This window comes from Ascaphus truei, chromosome 3 (assembly GCF_040206685.1).
Source record: "Ascaphus truei isolate aAscTru1 chromosome 3, aAscTru1.hap1, whole genome shotgun sequence".
Lineage (NCBI taxonomy): Eukaryota > Metazoa > Chordata > Amphibia > Anura > Ascaphidae > Ascaphus > Ascaphus truei.
In genome coordinates, this window is record NC_134485.1 from 355,958,881 (window position 1) to 355,985,379 (window position 26,499).

General features: G+C 44.0%; 1 protein-coding gene across 1 annotated transcript; it reads right to left on the reverse strand.

Annotated features, from left to right (window-relative positions):
• Window positions 1–1,029: 1,029 nt before the first annotated feature.
• DHRS12 (dehydrogenase/reductase 12) lies at window positions 1,030–24,440 on the reverse strand. The gene is made up of 10 exons (XM_075591997.1): window positions 24,296–24,440; window positions 13,598–13,731; window positions 12,853–12,935; window positions 11,689–11,781; window positions 10,337–10,418; window positions 9,154–9,215; window positions 7,764–7,868; window positions 6,434–6,524; window positions 5,425–5,562; window positions 1,030–2,581 (listed from the first exon to the last, which is right to left on the reverse strand). Exons 1-10 carry the CDS (start codon window positions 24,349–24,351, stop codon window positions 2,454–2,456), a joined length of 972 nt encoding a protein of 323 aa, XP_075448112.1. The 5' UTR covers window positions 24,352–24,440; the 3' UTR covers window positions 1,030–2,453.
• Between the last annotated feature and the right edge of the window lie 2,059 nt (window positions 24,441–26,499).

The window sequence follows — 26,499 nt, forward strand, 5'->3', positions numbered from 1 at the left end:
AGGAAGCCACAACACCACCCCCCCTCCCCCACTTTGCTGCTTCCTATTGGCCCAGGGGACCTGCAAGACTTTGTGATCATTTTGATTTCCCTATAAAGTAACAACGAATAGGAGGATGAGGGTTGGGGAGGTGCTGCTTTAACCAATTTATATTTCCCTTTAAAAAAAAAAGGGGGGGGGGGTCATTAGTTCAATATGTTGGCCAAATAGGAGATCAGCCTCCCTGGTAAGTCCCCACAAGCAGGTTTTATACTATTGTTCTTTACTTTGTGTCTCAAGCATAACTTGCCATACTTCTCATTACATTAAGGGAGAAATGCTCAAAAATACTACATGATAAATGCACTTATAGGCTACATTAGGTGGGAGCAGGGCTGCCGAGACTGGGGGGGGGGGAGAAAGGTAAAGGTGTCCCGGGCCCGGGGCTGCAATTGGCCCTGACCTCTGGTCAGGCCCGGCGGCCGGGCCCCAGCTCTCCATCAGATGCAGGCCTTCCGGTCCCACGCCGAGCTTCCAGCCTCTGACGTCAGCGCGCCACAGCTTCTGGTGCGCACTGACTGGAAGCTCGGCGTGGGACACAGAGTGAGGAGGCCTGCAGCTGATGGAGAGTCAGACCCCGGCCGCGACTGGCAGCCCGGCTTAGCTAGTGGTCGGCCCCAACGTGCAGTGCTGGCCACCAGACCCCTGCAGCCAACGGTTCCGACAATCCCCATGGTATGTCTACTTTTTTATATATGTATTGGGAGGGAGTGGGGGTCTTTTTGTATGTATTGGGCCCCAAGATTTCTGTTGGCGGCCCTGGGTGGGCGTGGCACTAAAACTGGAGGAAGTTACAAATTACCTTTTACTTGGTGTTTTTTATGCTAGCGTCACTGTTTATCCTGTAGTCGAAATATATATTTTTTACATCCCCATTAAATTAATAAAAAAACAGCTGCTCTGTATCTCAAGCTCAATACTTACACTAATGCTGCCTTATTTCTTCCGTTTAAGAACCCTGTGACAAAATCCATATACTGTACACATTGGTATTTTCTATAGTGCTTTATGCAGTTACGTTTACAAGCCTGAATTTGCACAGCTACTGTATAAAACATCTTAATGTGATAAAAAATAATACAATTACTAATACATATAGCAGAAAAGAGTTGTATGGTGCAGTGAATGCTTTTAATTTCAGGTAGCAATAAGCATTTGTGATTGCAGATATAGGGCCACAATGAGAAAATTAGGAAGCAACGATTAGAAAATTGGGAAAAGACACGCAAGAAAATTATTAAAATGACATGTCAAAAAATGTGACAAAATAACAAAGGTGGCACAGGGGGGGGCAAACATACAGCAACATTCTATTACCTCCAATGTATAGTCATTTGTACAATCTTATAGGTTCCTTCCTGTGAGTAAAATAGTATTTAATTTGATTTAGTATTACAAAATTAAAAGGCCCTATTAAATCGTTTAAACAACATGTCCAATAACATCTGTACACTAAATTGAAGAATTACACTTGAAATAAAGAAGTGTGTTAAAATCATTTAACCCCTAGTTGGTATTCCAGGGACCATTCCTATATGGAGTTTCTTCTGGAGCTCTAAAACAAAAAAGTGTGGCAGAAATCCCGTTCCCTGTATTGCTCTACAAAATTGTCCCGAGGATTAGTATATAGCTTGGTTTCACCCACCAGATGATGTTTGCACGTTCTCCATCTCCTGATGCTTTTGCTCAGGGGAGGATGAGTGCTGAGCGGAATAGAGCCCTTCTCTTTTGTTTGCATTATCAAGCACTCTATTACCACAGGCCCTCCGGCTCTTAAAGGTTTAAGGGAAAATCAGCTTGTAGTAGGGGGCAATTAGACAGGATGAGACATTGAGGGCCAGATCCACAAAAGAGTGCTAAGCTTTAGCACGCCTTTACTGCCATTTATATGAGTAGGAGTAGAGCCACGCTAGGGCCAAGAGGTAGATATAGGCGATTCATTTCCTTTAGTATAACGTCACAACTGGGTAGTTATGGCATTTAAAAGCAAATGTGCTTTGAGATGGACATGTTGCAAGTCAGGGTCGTAATATATGAAGAGCAGTCAAACCGGTTGTATGAAAATGTCAAACTAAATCCATGAAAGCAAGAGGTATAAGTTGGTCTTATTGAGCCAGTTTGCCAGTACAGGCCCTACCCTTGCAGTACAAGAGAGGTCTGCACTATACACAAGTCCTCAGTGGCAGTTGGATTTGCTGATAAAGGACAAATTGTATGTAAACCTAAAATTAGTATCACAGCCCAATCAAAAGCTGTCAAGTGGAAAATACTAACAGCTTGTATTAGACTTCGCTGATATTAGCCCAGTTTTTGTGTAACACTAGGTATGGTTATCACTGAGGTACAACCACCCTGCTATTAACAACCCAAGCCCATTCAGTGCAGGACAATGTTACATGTGGTCAGAATAAGAATTATAATTTCGAGGCTGCAGGCATGAATCTCTGGGAAAGCTCTTCCAGAGTCTGGAGGAGTTTCTCTTCATCGCCAGGTGAGGAGTGTGTGCTTGCCAGAGGTAAATGTGTAGAGACAGGCTTTCGATCTGTGGAAGGAAAGAAGATATTTGCTGTTATACAAACTAACTCATTGTATGATTGGTTCCCCACACCTCCCCTCCCCCCACTTTCACATGATCCTTATATTAACTTTATTTTGTCTGAGAGCCACAGATCACTACATGTATTATGTTCCCTCTAAGTGAGAGAGTAATGCAGTAAGGCCTCCTACCAATTCTATACGCTTTCCCAACTATAGCAGGAGGTATTCCAAGCAGGTGAGCTACAGATAGAATATGGTTTATGAGTGCAGGTGACATGCGACATCACCCCTCTGTCAGGTTATGAGCAGGCTGCTCCAGTTAATACCTTTGGCCCCTATTCATTTCGAAGAATTGCAGAATGTTGCAGCATACTGAATATGGGCCTTAGTAAGAGCAAGTATACACTAGATGTGGCACCTGATGCTGTCAGTACATAGGGTTGGAGAGCCACAGTACAGCATTTTTCTATAGTTTCCCAACAAAAACTGGCAACTTGATAGCGCTACATGAAAATAACCGTTGGCTCCTAGAGGTGCAATCCCACATAGTCGGCCAATTGAATCTCTTAGGGGCCTCTGACTGGGGAAGGTTTTGTCAGTCAATTGATAAGGACAGGTCTAAGGGTAAGGAAAATAGCCAATAATGTTGAGAGGAGCAGGGGGGACTCTGGCAGTACAGTGACTTGCTGAACACACCATGACATCACACAAAAGCAGATCCTTCCCAAGTCTAACTTTAAAAAATACTTAGTTTTTTTTAATCCAAATCTGACACAGGTTATCCATATTCCCGAGGTGAGGCCCCTTACACATGCCACTGGGATTAGTTCACTTTGGTTGCTAGAAAGGATTGCCCCTTTAACCATATCGAGCTTCATGATATACGCATAACAAAACCAACATACTGTAAAAAAGATACTGTTATTAGCAATATTGTTATATTTTACACTAATACATATGAAAGAAAAGTGTGACCAAGATCATTTCTCTTTGGGACAAGGCAAATATAGGTACGCAGTCACCTCCCCCATCTGTAATGCTGCAATATTAGGACATTATGAAGCAGTGCCTTGTTAACTGCATGCTTACAGCTCATTATGACTCTATTCCCACACAAACACACAGGCAGCTTTGTCACAATGTGTGTTACCATAGTGATTTACACTGGTACTCCGCTGAGAATCTGTCTGAGAAGGATGGTTAACCCTGTGACTGCCGCAAAGAATCTGATAACGCAGCGAGAGCATCATATCAGCTCTCCTCTATGAGAGGGAGATTTACGTTAAGATTACTACTGTACTGTATATTAATGTTATATTATTGTTTGTGATGTTAGTTTAAATTAGCTCACACTCCAGTTAATTTTAAGCTTGAGTTCTACTTATTCTGTTATGTGACAATAAGAGGCTCAACACCAGAGGGCTTATGTCTGATGAACTTCAGCAAAAGAAGGAAATCACAGAAATGTATAGGAGATGAGACGTGTGAAATGTATGTAAACTGTAATGAAAATGGAAATAAAGCATTTACAAAAGCAACAAAAAAAACTACAAGTGAATTAAGTGGACCGCAGCATTAATAGGTTAAACGTACAGTAGCCACTTGACAACATAAATAAATCTGACACATTTGTGAACAATAATTCAAGCCTTAGGGTGCCCTTATGGTGTTCTTGGAAGGTCGTGCCACTAGGGGGGGAGATTGTGTTCAGTACGGAAGTAGAGCCCCTGCCACTTGTGTTTATGTAACTGGGGGCCGGTCGTGACCAGCGAGACATTGGGGAGCCTCTGATCTTCCAGCACCATTAAAGCTTCTCACATCTCCGCAGTGAACACATGCTTTGGGGGGTATTTACAATGTTTTAATAGTGTCTACTGGCAATCTGACCATTTATCAGTCCTCAAAAGCCACAAGTAAGTGTATCTTTCATTTACCAACATTAGAGGTCAATAGATAAAATTATACTGTACTGTACAGAGCTTTTCTAAATAATGTGTATAGGATTCGTCTTCAAGTGAAGAAGAAACCGCTGAGGCTTTCAAAGCGTTGTACACCATCATCTCATCTATAAAGAGTCCCAACGCGGGTACTCAAAAAAGGTTTTACAACCTACAATGAATCTGCTTTCCCCAATGACCAAGACAGCTACTAGAACTTAACTACATAAGATACAGTTATTCGATGTTAAACCTGTGCTTTATTTCTAAATCAAGTCTACTGCCTGCAGTGTACTGTAGATGTTTTTACACAGCAGCCCTCATTGTGGGGAGATTGTGATAACCGTGACTTGCAGCCAGATCGCAAGCACAATCCTGGGGAGGGATGTGCTGCACAGCAGGGGTTCTCAACACCTCCCCCCACAGGTCAGATTTTAAGGATATCACTGCTACAACACAGTCTTTCACTGAGACACCTGTGCTGAAGCAGGGATCCTTAAAACCTGACCTGTTGGGGGGGGGGGGGGAGGAAGGGGGGAACCACTGCTGTACAGTATTGGTACCACATAGTGCTCAATAGCCCCTTTGAGTGCCCCATGGCCTTCCACTAAGTCACAGGGATCGTAGTAGCTTCGTTATGGGCTTTTCCAGCTTGTTTTCTGGGTGAGATCACGTTCTCTCCTCCTGTGAGTAGCTGAATGAGATCTAGCCGGCAGAAGGAACGGAGGAGTCCTCTTCCGTTCCCTTCGGTTACGCTGCAACCACGTGATCCGTCGAGAAGCGGTCACATGATCTCGTCGAGCCAAAGAGGCTTTGGCACTCTGGTGCGGAAAACCACTCTGGCATTCAAAAGGTTAATTCCAAGAGCATTCTGCGGTAGAGAAAATAATAATAATAATAATAATCTTGCCTTGGAAGAAGAGGCCACTTGGATGCTTTGTTGAGGCAGAGGATATTGCCAGCCACACCAAGGTGTCAGCTCCCTGATCTTCACTCCGTAATCTGCTCTTCATCTTCTCGTAAAAATCTGGCATTGATGACCTCACCGCTGCAAAAAAATATATAAGTGTGCCGGAGATTAGAACAGCCAGCGAGCCAAGTTAAAGTCCTTGTACTACAACAACAAAACACTATTACAGTCAGACACCAATTTAATCATTTATCTCTTCTAAGGAGTCAAACACTCCATGGTAAGCCTTCATTAAATGAAGAAACTGGAAGATGGACAGGAACACTTGATATACAGATGTAACCAACATCTCTCCCTCCCCCCCCCCCCCCCCCCGTACCCCACCCCTCCCACCTGCTATCGTTCGATCGCGTGTGTGAGTTGCAGCATGTTATCATGCAATTTGTAATTCAATACAAAGAAGTCGACTTGCACAATTTAGTGCCTTACCGCCTGATAGCGCAGGCAATAGCATTTGCTACATCCCTACATCATCAATCTTGCTTGTTGAGAAGAATGAGAAAGTTACCATTATATTGTTCTTACGTATTAGAAACCCCAGCATGCTTTGTGTCGGTTGGCTGTATAAAAACCCAAAAGTATTCATCACACTGGTTAACGTGATTATTATGATCATTTATTTATAAAGTGTCAACGTATTCTGCCACGAACTACCATGGGGCGAGGGGGAAATAATATAAAGCATTAACACAACCACACACCAGTACAGTGGGTAAGGAGAGCCCTGCTCCATAACTATATTGGTTCCTTTCAGGTCTCAGGTGGAAATACACTGGGTCTTAAAAAAATAATGAGGGAAAAGTAGAAAAAAAAGCCTTGTTCAGCTAAAATCATGGCAGCCCCCCTCCCCCCCCCCCGATATAGGGAGAGTTGATAATTACAGCATATGCCCATACATATAGTAAATACAATTATTAACACCAATGATATACCCATAACATTATTTTACCTGGCGTATCAGACCAGCCAGGGTGCATGACAGAGAAGTTAATTTTGGGATGAGATTTAGCCCATTTTTCTGTTAATACTATTTGTTGTCTCTGTAAACAAGAAAAAAAAAATACAAACAGTATCTGGTATATAAAACGTGAATTTACAAAGACAAAAACATCCAAAATACAACTTTACATACACTTAAATGATGTTGTATTTCTTGTTTCCTTGCAACTTCCCACATGATTCATGTACCTGCCCCCCTTTTTCTTTCCATTCACACTGTTTAATCAGGCAAAAGAAACCATTTCAGATCTGTATATTTTATCTGCTTATTCCAAAATGGGAAAATGGGAATTAAAAATGGCCGCACCATCCAAGATATTGACAGTTAAAAAAAATCCTGACAACTGAAATATTAATTTATAGATTATAAAGCACTGCACATCCGGATATGTATTTTGCACATATTCTATGCAATTTGTGCATTCTTTACATTTACTGTATTTGTATGAACATCAATTATAGAACTCGTACTCCTTTTTTATATTGGTTGTATTATGGATACTTATATAGTTCGAGATGGAATCTTCTTGCTATTTGCAGCTCTTCCCAACACCTTTTCTGTGTAATATATAAATTACATGGTGCAGCTGGAATGTTATTGATTTTGATTTAAGGATTTACAGTACCTTATTTTCCCAAGTACTTATTTGTCATACATAGATTTTCAGCTCGCCGAGGTCCAGATCCACAAACGTGTGCCACGCTCTAGCACGCCTTTACTTCCAACTCATTTGTGGGTCTGGTCCTCAGACTGGATCCTTAAATTACTGATATGGGAAAAATAGCATTCCCCACTGATCACTGTGTGGCGGAGGAGGAGAAGGGCCGCCACATTATATGGCTGTCTCCGTTCCCTGTCCTTTTGCAGATCAATTAACATTTGGGCCCATGTTTACTACACAGTGGTATGCCGAAGGCACCTTTTGCCGTCGGAAGATACCTTAAAGCCCACTGAAGTGATTTGGCTGTAATGTGCGGTGGGGTCTTATGGCGTAGCACCATTGTGAAATATGGCCCTTTATCATTGGCATCCATGAGTCAATTTTATCATTCAACGCAAAAGATTTGGTGCTTATTTGTGTGCTCATGGAGATCCATCCAATTCAATGCCAGAAGGCCTGCAACACCGAATACGATAAATCACTAGAAATAAATAGAGTTTGAACATCTCAATTACACCCTCAGTAGTCCATCACCCGGAGATCTGATCTCCCCGCGCCGTCTCATTTGTACAGTGCTGTCACTTGTAAGATGACGCAGTCCCATGATAAGCAGCCAACCTTGTTCTGTGCATAAGCCATTGTTCCATCAAATGCTCCTTTTTCAAACTGCAGGTCAGACACGTCTAGCTTTTGAACCAGCATCCCTCCCGAGGAGACATTCACCTACAACAGCGCGAGAAGAAAGACTGACACACAATGTTACCCACGGCCCTCCCTTGTAGGATTACCCACCTCCTGCATTGCACAATAGTCCCATGCTTAGTGGTTACATGAATAGATTGATTCAGCTCTCTACATGTTGGGAAGAGTGATTAATGATTCAGCTGTGGAAGTCCCAGCATCTAAAAGACTACACAGTCAATAGGTTTTATGGGGGGGGGGGGGAGATACAATTTCACTCACTTTTTTTTTTTTTAAATAATCATAATTTATAGCCGAGCCATACAAAGCCGGATTGAGTCTGCACGGAAACATCTGGGACTAGAGCTGCTACCGAGAATACGGTTATAGTATATCTAGTAAAAGGCCAGTTACCGTGCAGACTAGCAGCAGGTTAAGAAAAGGGTTTGCCCATGTCCAGGCAGCATTGCCCATAATATACTGTACACTGCTTCTTTCCCCTCTGCAAACGTTCCTTTCTTCACCATTTAAGTCATGTTCCTGTGACAGTCTTACTCCCCTACGTCACCCTTCACTTTATCACTTCCTCCAGAACAAAAAGAGCCACCACCCAGCTACTGCCCTGGGACCTGCTGCTGCTGCCCTGGGGACCTGCTGCTGCTGCTGCCCTGAGGACCTGCTGCTGCTGCTGCCCTTGGGACCTGCTGCTGCCCTGGGGACCTGCTGCTGCTGCTACTGCCCTGGGGACCTGCTGCTGCTGCTGCTGCTGCTGCTGCTGCTACTGCCCTGGGGACCTGCTGCTGCTGCTACTGCCCTGGAGACCTGCTGCTGCTGCTACTGCCCTGGGGACCTGCTGTTGCTGCTGCTGCTGCTGCTGCTGCTTTACACAAGTAACCGAAGGAGGTGGATATTATTAATATTAAAAATCTGCTGGGCTCTGCCCCAATATGTCATTTTAAATAATCACATGAGAGGCTTAAATAGGGTCTTTCATGTTTAAAAACAAACACCACCACAAGTGATTAAACTGCAAGAATACAGGCTACCAAATATTCCCTAACAATCAAGGTTATATTTTCAACTTTTAGAGTATAAACACAATCATGCCTTTTTATTTTTTTAAAGCATAAGTTGTTTTAGAAATTAAAAGCCTCCCGTTTTGCAAATCAAGATTGTGCCTCTGAACATAAAAAAAACAAAAACACTTTTTAACCCTTCCTCTGCCAGCTGGCCTGCATTGCACTGTTGTCCCATCGGGCAGTGAGCGGGTTAATTCACACTGACGTATGCATGGAACACAGGTCTGCAAAGCAGCCAGCGCACTTACAACTCGAGCATCTTCTTCCTTCTCCAAAGCAGGCAGCAGAGCAGTGGTGAGAATGTACAGGCCTAAAGACAAAGAAATATATACACTAGTATACAGAGCTGTGTAAGATATGGCAAACACCACCGGTGTGTTCCATCACGGCCAATTTACTGTTTAAAAAATATATATTGTACAACTATGTAGAAAGACATTCAGCAACTATTAACCCAGATAATTGCATGAAAATAACTACGTTCTATGAAAACCTAAGCGATGCCGATTTATATTTCGCGAAGATGCGCTTACATTTTCCACTGACATTTTACATAAGAGATTGCACTATATTGTAAACAGAAGCAGCTTTAACAACGGGGGGTGTTCTGTAAATGCAGGCGGCTACTAACTGGATTAGTAGAGCAAATTACTCCCCGTCTCAAGTTACCGTTGTAGGACATGCGACCATCAACTTAATAAGCGATGCAATCACCAGACTAAACGCTCCTCAGAGAAGCTGCTCATTTTATCTTATTATTATTATTACAGCGGTTAGCAGAACGGTTTGTGCTTCAGAAAGCTCCCATTCAGTGTGGCCGGAAGCCAACACACTACTCACTAGATTTTTAACATTCCTATCATTTTGTATGAATCCATTTCACCCTCTCCCTGGGACCATCTTGTGGCGTTCCTTTCAGATCTCTCGATCTTCGGCTGGTGTCCGAGCTACAGTACAATGACTGGACACATCAATGACCCATTAATATCATATTAAAGGGACACTCACTTCTAGGACCAAAGTGAACTCAACATTTTTTTTTTTTTTAAATCATATTACATTCCAAAACCTCCATCTTATTTGGACTTTATTCTGCCAGAAATAAATAGTGATTGCATTGTCATTTCATGGAAGTATAAAATGTTTTTATTCACAAGAAAATATGGTGATTTTTAAAAAATAATAATGTTTCAACTTAATTGTTTTTGAACAGCTTAATATCTTCAAGGGGAATTAGAAACAAGCAGTGAATGAATGATTTCTTTAACCGAAGGATTTATTTGCTTAAAACGGTGTGTTTTGCATTGCAAGGGTGCATGAAGGGGGAGCAGAAGCTAAATACTGCACATCAAGTATACTTTCAGTTTAGTAAAAATCCAAAGAAAATATTCTATATACAGTGTACACACGAATATGCACAGAATAATTTACCCAAAGTATTGGTTGCAAAATTCTTCTCCACTCCATCTTCTGTTAGTTCTCTTTTGCTTACCATACACCCAGCATTGTTTATCTATGGAGAAGAGACACAGTAACATGCGTGTGTAACTATTCTTTATAATATGAGCACTATATCATTACAAAACATATAAAATAAATCGGCCTCGTGAAACCTTATGGTTAAAGTTCAATTCCCGAAAAAATACTTTTACCTCTCATTTTTATTTACCCTCTCTGTTAAAACCTTGGAAACACTTTGCAAGAAACATCATTGGGACATTTATTAGAGTTTAGGCCCCTGCACACCTTATGACCTGTTCAAATAAAAAGGTACGTCGAGGTTTAGCACAATTTAGTGAATCTGAGCATAAAGATTTTGACCAATTATTTCACATCTACAGCTGTATTCAAAATGTGGTTGTGCAACAAGTATTTCTGATGAAATGTAGCTTTTTCTAAAAAAAAATCCCCCACCCAAACGTATAATAGACTACCGAGTCTTTCAGAGATGGGTCACATTTAATTTCCACATTCTAAGTATGCTGCGTGTTAATGTGGATGATGTGGCCTTAGACTTGGGTTTATACCAGAGACATTGGGTTTATTCTAGTCCTTTGGGAAATGCTTGGATGGCAAAAGGGGAGGACGTACAAGGAGAATATGTGGACATACAATTAAATGCATTAGGATAGAAGAAATCGGTCTCTAGGATTAGGAGTGAGCAGAAAATAGGGGATGACGGAAGGGATTCCCTCAGGAAGGTTAGTATCTGGCTGCAAGTCATTTAGGGTTTGAACAAATATTATAACAGAAAAAAAAAGTCTGCAACACTGTCCTCTAAGTTAAATATTTATTTTTCTTAGAAGACTCTTGGTTAGCTTGGTGGTGTTACAATGAAGATTTTTAATAGCAATTAGAGATGAAAAAAGCAAGTAATGTCAGAGGTATACAGGGTATGTTGGCCTTAATCACACCACAAAGACTAGCACCCACTCCGCAGCAGACAGGCGATCAGGAATATCCCAGCTGGCCGGTCAGAGTGGGACAGATAGTGTGCTGGGCCCCCAATGAATGCAGCGCAATTGAGGATTCGGGTGTTATTTCAAGCATGAGTGTTTCAACAGTAGGGGCGCAATGCAGAAGGTATTCAAAATTCTATGATGGGATTTCATAGTGAGAATAATAGATGGGAAGACTGAGGAGACTTGTGCCTATTTAATATGTGGTTTGTCCAAGCAGCTTCTGCTAAAATTTATACTTTTAAATTATATGCATTTTTTGCACTGTTCAGGCAGAAATGTAAATTCAGATAGGACTGTGTGTAGTACAGGTTGCAAACTTACCAAAACATTCAGCTTATTTTCAGACTTAAATTTTTCAGCAAATTCCCATATTTCTTTTGGATTAGACATATCCAGCAAGTGCACCAAAATATTCTGCATTAAAAAGAAGAATTAAAGAAATGCTTTCGACATACATCACCAAGCTCCAGTGAAATTGATGGTATACATTGTTTAAGCAACGGTGTTATAATATTAAAATATACTATTCAAAAAAATTAATTTGAAAAGCACAATCTGTACTTGCAGAACATCGCACAAACAGGTTACATATATGTGCATCATCCGATGGACAGGCTATAATCATCAGACTATAATATTGGCAAAACAAAGCTTCATATTAATTGATAAAAGGGATTATTTTTAATGTTTGTTCAATATAATAGAGATCTTTATTGACAAAGTGGCTGTGCGCTGCAAAACGTGTAGAAAAGAGGGACTTTGGCACTCCGTACCAGACACCGAAGTAAGTCTATGAAGTCAAGTGAGGACCCCTTCAATGAATGTGGCCACGATCAGCAGCACCAGGGGATAGTGGTACAGTTCAAGTGACAGGGGACGGTCTAATACAGTACACTTCGTTGAGATTTTATTGTGTTGATGATCACACAAACATTCCCCCCACTTTTACATTATCCAACATATCTGCACTGTGAGGTTTCCTTTGCACTACTATGTTTCTAGATGCACGTACAATGGATACATATTTTCATCAGCTTAAAAAGATATTGGGCCAAATATACCAAACAATGCTATCTCAGAAGACACCTTCAAGTAAATGGGCTGTAATGTGTCTTCTGGTGCTGGAATGGGTCTAATAGAATAGCTAAGCTTAGTAGATACAGCTGCAACTGCCAGTTGTAGACTGCTTGCCAAGGAAAATTTGTGACCATCTCAACTCGTGAGATGGTCCACAGCAGGCTGTAATGGCCCATCAGATTAACACAGCAGGGGACCCTGCATTTGAATAGGACTCGCAGCCCGGTAGGATTCACACAGCGTGAATCCCATTCAAATGCAGGGACCCCCGCTGTTTTAATCCAATGGGCCATTAATCTGGCTGCAGGAGTCTCACAGCGTGGGATGGGTTTAGGTGCAGAATTCTCAAGGCAAGCAGTTGCAGCTGTATGGGCCGCACAGTGGGGATATAGTACATAGCCATGTCACCTGATTTCCAGTGTTAGCGATGATCTCATTTTTGGCTTCTTCTGCTCTGTCTTTATTTCTGCACACCATGTGAATAATACCACCTGTTGAGGTTTCAAGATATAAAATACAAAAATGTGTTTATTTCGATTTTAATCTATCTTTAGATAGACAGTATGTTGCGGGGTTTAGTAGAACACGGCAAGAATACAACAAGTTATAGCCTAATAAAATTCTGTTTTAGGTTCACATTTGTTGTGTCCGCTTGATATTTCCTCAAGGCTACAGGTACCAATACAAGTGAATGTATAGTGCCCTAAAAATGTAAACATAACTTCTCTGAAGAATAAAAATAGTGTTGTGTGTGCATAGGGGTGTATGTTCTGAGAGATTAAACATTTTTGTGATTGAGTTTTTTCTCCCTCAAACAATTTAAACAGAGCATTCTTTATATATAAAAAAAAAAAGGGTACACGAGGAACATTTTTGGGTCTCCAATATATAAAACTGACACTTGTGTTAATCATTAAATCATAACCCATATCACATAACCATACATCAAATGCATAAGGAGAGCCTCGGCCAGGCGTCCCAGAGCAGGGTTGTGGTTTTATGTTCAACACAAGAACAGTATTATGGGTCAGACTCCTCACTGTATTTCCAAGCTTGTGTCACATTTGAGGAGACCATAATATTCCCTTAACAGTTCATTTTGGATAATAAGGTCTTTATAATGACTTCTCGTAGTACGCGCTCTAAATCGTACCTTTCTTTGCTATCACCATGGCCGCAGCTTTGCCAAGCCCGCTGTTTGCGCCAGTGATAAGGTAGGATCTTCCAGTAACATCCACTTCCGTATCTTCTGCAACAAACTGTTTGGCTGCAGCCTCATAGCCACTTCTGAAAACAAAGGATGTTCACAGCATCATATGCAAGTTCTCAGGTACACCTTACTGTAATTAAAAAACAAACCTGTACAAAACACACAAGTTAAACTTTTCCCATGACAGAGGACCAGCTGCAGAGCCCCACTGGACCTGTAGCCATGTAATGGCCGTGACCACCCCCACAGATATAAATGGAAGGGAATGTTAATCAGACCGACCATATCATCCCCCAGAAAACAAGCATTTTAATGATAATGTACCTTGTACACGACCACTGGCGTGCCAGGTATGTGCTGTAGCAGGTACGTCATTAGGGCAGGGAAACGGTTAACTAATGTTCAGGAGGTGGGAATGGATACCAATTTGTATTACAGAGTGCAGAATTTGGGGTGCAGAAATAGGGTCCATTAGGTCTGAGTGGTTAAATGAAGATTGTGATAAACTGATAAGTACAAGAATACGGACCAATTTATTTTGTGTTCACTCACTTTTAAAATTGTATTATTAAAACGTCACACTTATGCACATGTATTCATACAAACGCCTCAATTAATAAAACTTAATAGTCATGTTTTTATCAAAGAGAGTTCCTGTGCTGTGATCTGCACATTGAGCCAAGGGGAGTTTTTACTAAAAGCAAATAAAAAAAATGTAATTTGTGAACACATTCACATGTCTCAGACAGGTCAACAACTCTGCTTTTCCCCATTACCTCTTCGCATACAGTGCTTCCACTGCAGCCAGGGATTCTGGGTACTAAAACCAACAAAGCAGACATGCAATTGCTTGTTTCCCAGATGCACGTAAAATAAAAACAATTTGACAGACACCTACATGTTTTTAAATGATGTATTTAATGTTGGTTAGAAGATATAACAGAATGAACCACTGAAGGAGTTTGATTTTCCCAAAGCTACTCTGTTTTGTGATGTCATAGTGCGTGAAACAGGACCTTGCACCTTCCCCATTATATTCTCTCCTGAGGAGGGCTGGCTGAAGGTAGAGCAAACACTTGATTGACCTACAGTATACACCCACATACAGAATCCCCATTGGAGCATAGAAATGACCAGCACCGATGCAGAATGCAGCACATTTGCCCTCAGGGAAGTTCAAGACATACAATCCTCACTAAATAGAAATCATCCCTTCTGCCAAGAGACTGATTTCCAGCAGGCACATGGGTTTAAACACGTGCACAGGAGGTCATTCTGCAGGCCTGTGCATTACTGTTAACTAGGCATCATATAAAAATGACAGTTCAACTTAAGGTCAAAAAAAAAAATGGACACAACGTATACACGAGTGTGGAAAAATGCAGAACAAAGTCCAATATATGTGCTTCAGAGATCATGCGGTATAGATTTCTGTGTTTGGTAATAAATGTTGAGTTTGTTAAATGATCAGGCACGCCTTCCTTCAGGGTGGTGTGCATAATGTTGTATCTATAAGGTAAGTGATGGAGAGTAAATATAGGAAGCTCGGAGTGTAGGCGTCTGTAGATATGTGTAAGGGGAGGCCACCGCGGACCTTGGTAGACCCCCTCACCCCGATATCTATCGCCTTGGAGTTATTTTCATAATAGTTCCATCATATTTCCACACACGTCACCCCAGTTATGTGAGATATTAAAAACCTTCTTTAATACTCACAACTTTTAATTTTTCATTATATACCGCTATGGTTTTGTACAACCAAAAAATATTATGCTATCTTATCATGTCTGTTATTTACTTAGATTCGAGTTAGCAAACTGCTTATCCATTGTTTTTATATGCATTTTTCTATAGATGCATGTTGAATGCAAGTCATTGGACGTTGAACTCCACTGGAGGGGTTGGTGTGTCTAGGATTGTACATTCAGTATTATTTAGATTTGTATGCCCAGTTTGGGTAGGGTCTATCTCCTACAGATACACAGCGCAACTTCTGGTGCAGATCCGTCTTTAACCAGGATATACTTTCAACTTCTCGCTCTCTGATAAAGCGTCGGGTAGTGTGAAACGCATTAGAGGTGTACTTTGCCAATCCTCTATGCCTACCTTTATGCTGCTACGAGCCGAATAAATCAATGTTACATTTTAATTGGTGTGCTCTAGCCCTTATTTTTCTCAGCAGTGCCCGCCATTTTTCACCTCTTCATGTGTTTTTCTTATAGGCGACTGGTTTTCCTGAGAAGGATTTCATTGCCCTGAAATGTTCTACTGATCTCTATCCTGTGAAAGATGGACATGTACTGCTTGTAGTTGGCAAGTCTTCAAAATTCGGGGAGCGCCAGTTTTCAATAACCAAAAATACAAAAAATAAAACAAATATAGTGCAATATGTTCCTACTACAAACGGCAGCATAGAGAATACAGTACAGGCAGTCCTTGGTTATCCGACAGAATGCGTTACTCAAAATGGCGTTGGATAGCGAAACGTCTTCAAGCGAAACACACTTTCCCATAGGAACACTGCTTAAATGAAAGGTTCCGTTCCTGAATGCATTTTTAACACTAAAATACACCAAATATTTTACGCAGGTAATAAGATATGCAGCATATACATAAATTATATATATATAATATAACATAATATAATATAATATTATACTATATAATGTATTATATTATATATATATATATATATATATAATATAACATAATATAACATAATATAACATAATATAACATAATATAACATTATACTATATAATATATTAAAACATAAACATAAACAACTTTGCAAAGCTACGTAAGAGTGCTGGATAAGCCGTTTTGGTGTTGTAAAAATGAATCTAGGTATGCATTGCATAGCGTTGGATAAGCCATTCTTTGTAAAACAAAGCATTGTAAAACGAGGACTGCCTGTAGTAGGAACATATTGCACTGTGTGTTTTTCATTTTTGTATTTTCGATCATTGAAAACCTAAGCTCCCTGAATTTTGCAGACTACCTCAGCTGGAAGAACACTAGGAAAAGTTCTTAAGAGGGGTGAGAGCTGCAGTTATATTTTAACATGTGCATTGTATTTTAAATACATTATAAATCAGGTATCTGTATTATAACAAGTGTTTTGTTTTACAATTACCGAATATATAGGAACACCCGTTACACTTACACTTTCCCCTTTTATCCTAGTTGGCAACACTGGATTCAACCCTATCAGCTACATACTATATGTTTGCTGCTCGGTTTAACTGGTGACAGCATCACAATTATTTTGTAAACAATAAAGGAGGGGAGCAAAGCGAACAATGTGCAGGACTGGCAAAGAGTATTATTACCAGAAGTTAAAGATTGTAAAAACCCCTTTGAAGCATTTGCTTACAATTGACATATTATTATTATTAATGTACAGGCATACCCCGCATTAACGTACGCAATGGGACCGGAGCATGTATGTAAAGCGAAAATGTACTTAAAGCTGCAGTTCAGGCAATATCCTGCATGTGTGTTTTTTTTAATAAATCAGTTCTGTAGTAAGAAAAAATACTTTTAGCATTTTCTGTTTTTAAAAAAACAACTTTGAAAGACCAATTTTCTTGTATTCTATTTTAACAAGCATTTGCTAAGGCACTGCCCCTTCATGTCCTGTCACAAGCCCTGGCACACCCCTTTGTCAGCCCTGCCCTCCCTCTAGCACTTGTCAGTTCAGGATTGCTCATGAATATTCATGAGCTTCCACTGCCAGTCAAGCAGATTATAAACAAATACCAGCTTTTAATATGTCACCAAATTTCGACCTATCAATACATGGAAAACGAATTGAGCTGCAGCTATACTGTTCTTTAGCTAATTAGAGATTGCACACATGAAACTATTGAAGTAAAAAAATAAATGTAAAAAAAAAAAAAAAAAGACTGAACTGCAGCTTTAAAGTGAAGCACTACCTTTTTCCCACTTATTGATGCATGTAGTGTACTGCAATCGTCATATACGTGCATAACTGATGGAAATAACGCATTTGTAACAGGCTCTATAGTCTCCCCGCTTGCGCACAGCTTTGGTACAGGTAGGGAGCCGGTATTGCTGTTCAGGACGTGCTGACAGGCGCATGCGCGAGCTGCCGTTTGCCTATTGGGTGATATGTCCTTACTCGCAAGTGTACTTAAAGTGAGTGTCCTTAAAGTGGGGTATGCCTGTAAGTACTTTTACCTATGCAACTGTCTGTGGTTCTCTTTTGTCAAGCGGGACTGCCCCATAATGAAACACATTTGGGTTTACAGAATCAGCTCAGGTATTGGTAATTTAAATATGTATTTAAAATGTCTGGGATATAACAAATAGGTAAATAAATATGTCTATACATCAGTATCCAATCTTGTCTACAGGAGCCATGTATTACAGTGGCATCTATCAAGTGCTGTTTATTATTCTTTATCTCTGGCAGATCTGAGGTCGTCTAAACCAGCCCAACAGATCAAATTCTACAAATCAATAGAGAATTGTATAAACTTGAAGCAGAGGCTGAAGCACACAATAGGAGATCTGACATGCTGTACATAAATAAATCCCGCACTTTAACTGGATGGTTAAACAGTAACTTACTGTAGCTATGTAACACTATTTATCACTCAAAAGACAACTCCCTTGTGTGTGGGTTACACAAGCTCTTGCATTGCATAAACTAGCAGGGGTACTGTGCTTCCTATCAGCTGCTTGCTTGTAAAGGAAAACCAGAACTACTGGAACAATGTTCCCTTGTTTACAAGGAAAGCAGATTGTGATATACACGGTAGATATATATCTCACAAGACTATCTTGCTGAGATACAGAAAGTCCACATTTCTCAGCCCTTCAACCCCACACCTATTCATATGATCTCATTATGTTACTGAACGTAGGTGAACAACAAAATGAGTTTAGAAACTAAAATGTAAAAACCTAATTAATACTAAATGTAGCATGTGCAGTATTATAAGTGTAGCCCCCTTTCTCTGCCTAAGGCTGCGTCCATTGAGGGGGGAGCCGTGCTGAGCTGTGTGGACGCTCTGCGATGAGCCCCCTTATCCTCAATGAGGATGTCTTTATAGGGGGCTCCCGTGAGCGTCCGCAGGCGTGCTGAGGTGCTGGGATTTTCAGCCAACAGCAGAACTGCTTCCAAGCGCGCTGTCGGCTGAAAACCTCCAATCACAGCGAAGTAGCGTCAACGTCGTCGTGTCGCTATTGGCCCAGCGATGTCAGTTCCCCGCCCCCCGATTGCGCACGCTGACTCGCCTGCCAGTCCATGAAATCACTCCTGACCGGGCAGGCGAGCCTCAGCGTCAGCGCGGAGGAGTGCGTGCTGAGGCTCTATGGACGCAGCCTAAGGGAACTACGTGTGCTGGTTACCTGTCTGCCGTACAGGAGGCCTGATCCTCTGCCACTGGGAGCCTGGGGTGGTCGCATTCTTTAGTACACAGCGCCTCCACCTGGGAGGGATCCTGGTGCAACAGGATAACCTCTCGCAGGAACAATACAGGCAGTAAATAAAGGCACACTCAGGTATAAGTCACAGATGTGGCCCAAAAGAATCCTATTTTGCACTCTATTGACAGATGTTAAGCTGGGAAAAATTCAATCCCTGGGCTGTCCCCCATACGCTTACATCAAAATATAAAACCAAGTTTATTAAACATTTATGCAACACTTAAACAAACCTATAGACAACCACTATGTGGCTAAAAAACAAAGAACAGCGGGATACGGCTAAATACTAATGGTATGAATACCAGAGCAGCAAGTGGCTAGCAACCCCCATGTATCAAGGTGTGAAAATCGGGATACTCCTATTTATATTCACATATACAGTATATCACACCAAATTTACTTTTGTTTATAGGGTGCCGCCGGGGCTTTATAGGAGAAGCTGTATGCATTAGCCTTAATGTGAAGGCAAGGGGAATTAATAGGATATAGAACGCACATTATCCTTCGGTTCGTACTGCTGCGACAGATCGCACTACTGAGACCAATTCGGTCTATATACATGCGAGGCAGTAGAACCAGTTTAAAGTCAACAATTCTCCAAGAAGGAATATATGTATATGGGCTTGCTGCCTATGCTTATAAAGGCTACACATACTACGTACGAATAGGCATCAACTCTGTATGGTATACACTGTATGTACATATCAACATTGCAGGTGTGAGCATATTTATGCTACTGTGACGTCACCGTACTGCTAAGCGCACTATATACTGTTACGACCAATCATTGTTCACCCCGGCGGCACCCTATAAACAAAAGTAAATTTAGCCGTATCCCGCTGTTCTTTGTTTTTTAGCCACATAGTGGTTGTCTATAGGTTTGTTTAAGTGTTGCATAAATGTTTAATAAACTTGGTTTTATATTTTGATGTAAGCGTATGGGGGACAGCCCAGGGATTGAATTTTTCCCAGCTTAACATCTGTCAATAGAGAGTGCAAAATAGGATTCTTTTGGGCCACATCTGTGACCTTTACCCGTACTCAATTACTATTTTGTTCCCTTATGCACCCTATTGTTTATATCTCTGTACAATTGGAGAGCGGCAGCTTCTCATTTATCTGTTACACTCAGGTATAACCAACAATATTTACTGACACATATCACCATAACACAATAATCACACGAGGCCCGACATGCAGTACCAACACAATATATATACACCCCGGTGAGATCCCCCAAAGTACTGAGGTGCCCTGGGCACCTAACCACCCGGTGTCCACAGAGCCAAGCCCACCCAAAGTGTATATAGCCTTTGGTGCACGTGATACCTGTGCTGGTCTAAGGCCAGACCAGGTCAAACTGTAGAGTGTTGATCTGTCGGACCTCAGAGTGATCCCACGACGCGATCTGCTCCTTCCACGAAGGCGTCCGCCTCTAAAGGAGCTCCAGCTGGAATGTGTCCCTATGAGTATCTATGTTTGCCATGAGGTCTGGTCCCAGACCTCAAGCCGCGCACACCGCGTGGCGTCAGTCAATGATGCACTGATACTATACAGTTACTGGGGAAGCGTCCCTATCTATGGGCCTTCCCTGTAGCAACAACAAACCCCTGTGAGCTGATTACACAGTCACCCCCTGCAGTGAGCCCGCCCCTGTGCGGTGATTACATAGTCACCCCCTGCAGTGAGCCCGCCCCTGTGAGGTGATTACATAGTCACCCCCTGCAGTGAGCCCGCCCCTGTGCGGTGATTACATAGTCACCCCCTGCAGTGAGCCCGCCCCTGTTCGGTGATTACACAGTCACCCCCTGCAGTGAGTGCGCCCCTGTGCGGTGATTACATAGTCACCCCCTGCAGTGAGCCCGCCCCTGTGCGGTGATTACATAGTCACCCCCTGCAGTGAGCCCGCCCCTGTGAGGTGATTACATAGTCACCCCCTGCAGTGAGCCCGCCCCTGTGCGGTGATTACATAGTCACCCCCTGCAGTGAGTGCACCCCTGTGCGGTGATTACATAGTCACCCTCTGCAGTGAGCGCGCCCCTGTGCAGTGATTACATAGTCACCCCCTGCAGTGAGTGCGTCCCTGTGCGGTGATTACATAGTCACCCCCTGCAGTGAGCCCGCCCCTGTGCAGTGATTACATAGTCACCCCCTGCAGTGAGCCCGCCCCTGTGCGGTGATTACATAGTCACCCCCTGCAGTGAGTGCGCCCCTGTGCGTTGATTACATAGTCACCCCCTGCAGTGAGCCCGCCCCTGTGCGGTGATTACATAGTCACCCCCTGCAGTGAGCCCGTCCCTGTGCGGTGATTACATAGTCACCCCCTGCAGTGAGTGCGCCCCTGTGCGGTGATTACATAGTCACCCTCTGCAGTGAGCCCGCCCCTGTGCGGTGATTACATAGTCACCCCCTGCAGTGAGCCCGCCCCTGTGAGGTGATTACATAGTCACCCCCTGCAGTGAGCCCGCCCCTGTGCGGTGATTACATAGTCACCCCCTGCAGTGAGCGCGCCCCTGTGCGGTGATTACATAGTCACCCCCTGCAGTGAGCCCGCCCCTGTGAGGTGATTACATAGTCACCCCCTGCAGTGAGTGCGCCCCTGTGCAGTGATTACATAGTCACCCCCTGCAGTGAGCCCGCCCCTGTGCAGTGATTACATAGTCACCCCCTGCAGTGAGCCCGCCCCTGTGCAGTGATTACATAGTCACCCCCTGCAGTGAGCCCGCCCCTGTGCAGTGATTACATAGTCACCCCCTGCAGTGAGCCCGCCCCTGTGCGGTGATTACATAGTCACCCCCTGCAGTGAGCCCGCCCCTGTGCAGTGATTACATAGTCACCCCCTGCAGTGAGCGCGCCCCTGTGCGGTGATTACAGTCACCCCCTGCAGTGAGCGCGCCCCTGTGCGGTGATTACATAGTCACCCCCTGCAGTGAGTGCACCCCTGTGCGGTGATTACATAGTCACCCTCTGCAGTGAGCGCGCCCCTGTGCGGTGATTACATAGTCACCCTCTGCAGTGAGTGCGCCCCTGTGCGGTGATTACACAGTCACCCCCTGCAGTGAGTGCGCCCCTGTGCGTTGATTACATAGTCACCCCCTGCAGTGAGCCCGCCCCTGTGAGGTGATTACATAGTCACCCCCTGCAGTGAGTGCGCCCCTGTGCGGTGATTACATAGTCACCCCCTGCAGTGAGCCCGCCCCTGTGCAGTGATTACATAGTCACCCTCTGCAGTGAGCGCGCCCCTGTGCGGTGATTACACAGTCACCCCCTGCAGTGAGTGCGCCCCTGTGCAGTGATTACATAGTCACCCCCTGCAGTGAGCCTGCCCCTGTGCAGTGATTACATAGTCACCCCCTGCAGTGAGCCCGCCCCTGTGCGGTGATTACACAGTCACCCCCTGCAGTGAGCGCGCCCCTGTGCAGTGATTACATAGTCACCCCCTGCAGTGAGCCTGCCCCTGTGCAGTGATTACATAGTCACCCCCTGCAGTGAGTGCGCCCCTGTGCGTTGATTACATAGTCACCCCCTGCAGTGAGCCCGCCCCTGTGAGGTGATTACATAGTCACCCCCTGCAGTGAGCCCGCCCCTGTGCGGTGATTACATAGTCACCCCCTGCAGTGAGTGCGCCCCTGTGCAGTGATTACATAGTCACCCCCTGCAGTGAGCCCGCCCCTGTGCGGTGATTACATAGTCACCCCCTGCAGTGAGCCCGCCCCTGTGCGGTGATTACATAGTCACCCCCTGCAGTGAGTGCGCCCCTGTGCGGTGATTACATAGTCACCCCCTGCAGTGAGCGCGCCCCTGTGCGGTGATTACATAGTCACCCCCTGCAGTGAGCCCGCCCCTGTGAGGTGATTAAATAGTCACCCCCTGCAGTGAGTGCGCCCCTGTGCAGTGATTACATAGTCACCCCCTGCAGTGAGCCCGCCCCTGTGCAGTGATTACATAGTCACCCCCTGCAGTGAGCCCGCCCCTGTGCGGTGATTACATAGTCACCCCCTGCAGTGAGCCCGCCCCTGTGCGGTGATTACACAGTCACCCCCTGCAGTGAGCCCGCCCCTGTGAGGTGATTACATAGTCACCCCCTGCAGTGAGCGCGCCCCTGTGAGGTGATTACATAGTCACCCCCTGCAGTGAGCGCGCCCCTGTGCGGTGATTACATAGTCACCCCCTGCAGTGAGCCCGCCCCTGTGAGGTGATTACATAGTCACCCCCTGCAGTGAGTGCGCCCCTGTGCAGTGATTACATAGTCACCCCCTGCAGTGAGCCCGCCCCTGTGCGGTGATTACATAGTCACCCCCTGCAGTGAGCGCGCCCCTGTGCGGTGATTACATAGTCACCCCCTGCAGTGAGCGCGCCCCTGTGCGGTGATTACATAGTCACCCCCTGCAGTGAGCGCGCCCCTGTGCGGTGATTACATAGTCACCCCCTGCAGTGAGCCCGCCCCTGTGAGGTGATTACATAGTCACCCCCTGCAGTGAGTGCGCCCCTGTGCAGTGATTACATAGTCACCCCCTGCAGTGAGCCCGCCCCTGTGAGGTGATTACATAGTCACCCCCTGCAGTGAGCCCGCCCCTGTGCGGTGATTACATAGTCACCCCCTGCAGTGAGCGCGCCCCTGTGCGGTGATTACATAGTCACCCCCTGCAGTGAGTGCGCCCCTGTGCAGTGATTACATAGTCACCCCCTGCAGTGAGCCCATCCCTGTGCGGTGATTACATAGTCACCCCCTGCAGTGAGTGCGCCCCTGTGAGGTGATTACAGTCACCCCCTGCAGTGAGCGCACCCCTGTGCGGTGATTACATAGTCACCCCCTGCAGTGAGTGCGCCCCTGTGAGGTGATTACACAGTCACCCCCTGCAGTGAGCGCACCCCTGTGCGGTGATTACATAGTCACCCCCTGCAGTGAGTGCGCCCCTGTGCGGTGATTACATAGTCACCCCCTGCAGTGAGCGCGCCCCTGTGCGGTGATTACATAGTCACCCCCTGCAGTGAGTGCGCCCCTGTGCGGTGATTACAGTCACCCCCTGCAGTAAGCCCGCCCCTATGAGCACCCTGCAGTATTCTGTGCATGAATCACACAGCCCCATGTGAAATGCCTGCATTACTGTATGCACACAGACAGCCCTCCCTGCACATGCAGTGCACTCCCCTCCTGCTAATGCAGCGTCCCTGTGCACTTACTTGGTATATTCTCGCAGCCCTTTCAGGAACCACACGGTGTTTCTGTACAGGGACATTGTTCCCCTTCCCCAGTAATACCCGGCACACTGTGCACTTTGCCTCCCCCCAGGGCCCTGACATCACTCACGTGTTGTGTAACCACTCGGCCCCGCCCCCAGTCACTGTTAACTCCTTGTAGTGCGGACAGTGTTTCAGGAATTGGCGTATTACAAGAGGAATGTGTGCTGGCCCCTCCTAATGTGTCAGTATACACAGTATTATTTTCCCCTAATGTGTCAGTATGCACAGTATTATTTTCCCCTAATGTGTCAGTATGCACAGTATTATTTTCCCCTAATGTGTCAGTATGCACAGTATTATTTTCCCCTAATGTGTCAGTATGCACAGTATTATTTTCCCCTAATGTGTCAGTATGCACAGTATTATTTTCCCCTAATGTGTCAATATGCACAGTATTATTTTCCCCTAATGTGTCAGTATACACAGTATTATTTTCCCCTAATGTGTCAGTATGCACAGTATTATTTTCCCCTAATGTGTCAGTATACACAGTATTATTTCCCCCTAATGTGTCAATATGCACAGTATTATTTTCCCCTAATGTGTCAGTATACACAGTATTATTTTCCCCTAATGTGTCAGTATGCACAGTATTATTTTCCCCTAATGTGTCAGTATGCACAGTATTATTTTCCCCTAATGTGTCAGTATGCACAGTATTATTTTCCCCTAATGTGTCAGTATGCACAGTATTATTTTCCCCTAATGTGTCAGTATACACAGTATTATTTTCCCCTAATGTGTCAGTATACACAGTATTATTTTCCCCTAATGTGTCAGTATGCACAGTATTATTTTCCCCTAATGTGTCAGTATACACAGTATTATTTTCCCCTAATGTGTCAGTATACACAGTATTATTTTCCCCTAATGTGTCAGTATGCACAGTATTATTTTCCCCTAATGTGTCAGTATGCACAGTATTATTGTCTCTGCTTCTCTGTCTCATTACCTCTCCCTGACATTGCATCTGTCTCCCTCTGTTAGACTCTTCAAGCTCTTTTTTTTTTTTTTTTTAAATCAAGCTCAGGATTACTGCCAGAGATTTTCTGTCTACTGTATTAGTGAGAGTAGACATTCAAGCAGTTCAAGCTGTCATTGAAATTGAAAAAAAAAAAATCATACAATATGTACATCAATAAAATCTACACACTGACAAGTGATTAGCTAAGTTGCCGATTGATCCGTTCTGATGTGATCGATTGGCGAAGATTCAGCTCGGGGTTCACTAAATGCATCTTGGGTAATCTTCTGCTGTACAGACAACCAAAGTTCTGTGAGGAAGATCATGTGACCAGGCAGGCACTAGATTCAATTGGTTCACAAGTAGAGAGGGCAGGGCTCTAAAAGGTGATGCTGTTTCAGACAGGGAAGAGGGTGTGACGTTGTAAATGGTTGCTATAGGAAAAAAATGCTTGTTACATTAGAATACATTAAAAATGTCTTTACAAATGTAGAAACAAAAAAAGAGACAGCGCAAAAAACCTCATTGTGCAATATATAAACAAAATTGTATTAGTAAACTGGTAAGTATCACACGTACATCAATATGGTTAAATTAGGCAGAACATGTTATGGACATGTTACCAATCTGTACTCTGGATAGGGGACACCTGGATCAGCTCACTTCCCTCAGGTCTCGTGAAACAGCTGCAGACCGTATAGCAGATCAGCCCGGCAGGATGCAGACACAGCAATCGCCGCCACAGGGGAACTGCCGCCACAGAGGATGAAACTGCTCCGGTTCCGGCCACCGCAGTCGAAAGTCTCACAACCGGCAACTAACTCCTCAATCGCCAGCTGTAGGTGCAGTGACCACCGTCACACAGGAGGGAGATGCTCCGGCTCTAACCACCGCAACGGGGAGCCTCACCACCGGCCACTCACTCCTAGAACGCCAGACGCGCACCCGTGACGTCACCAAGTGGCGTCAGCGTAGGATCAGTGTCGCACGCGAGTGAGTCACTGTGTGAGGGAGATGGAAGTCCCGCAAATGTCCAGAGTTACTGATAAATACAAATAAATGGCATAAAAACCTCCATTAGGTAAAAGGTGAATGCGCCCTCAATCCAACGCGTTTCGTGTATAAAACACTTCGTCAGGGAAAGGAGGATTAGTTGAAGGGGGCGCTTCATATACCCACA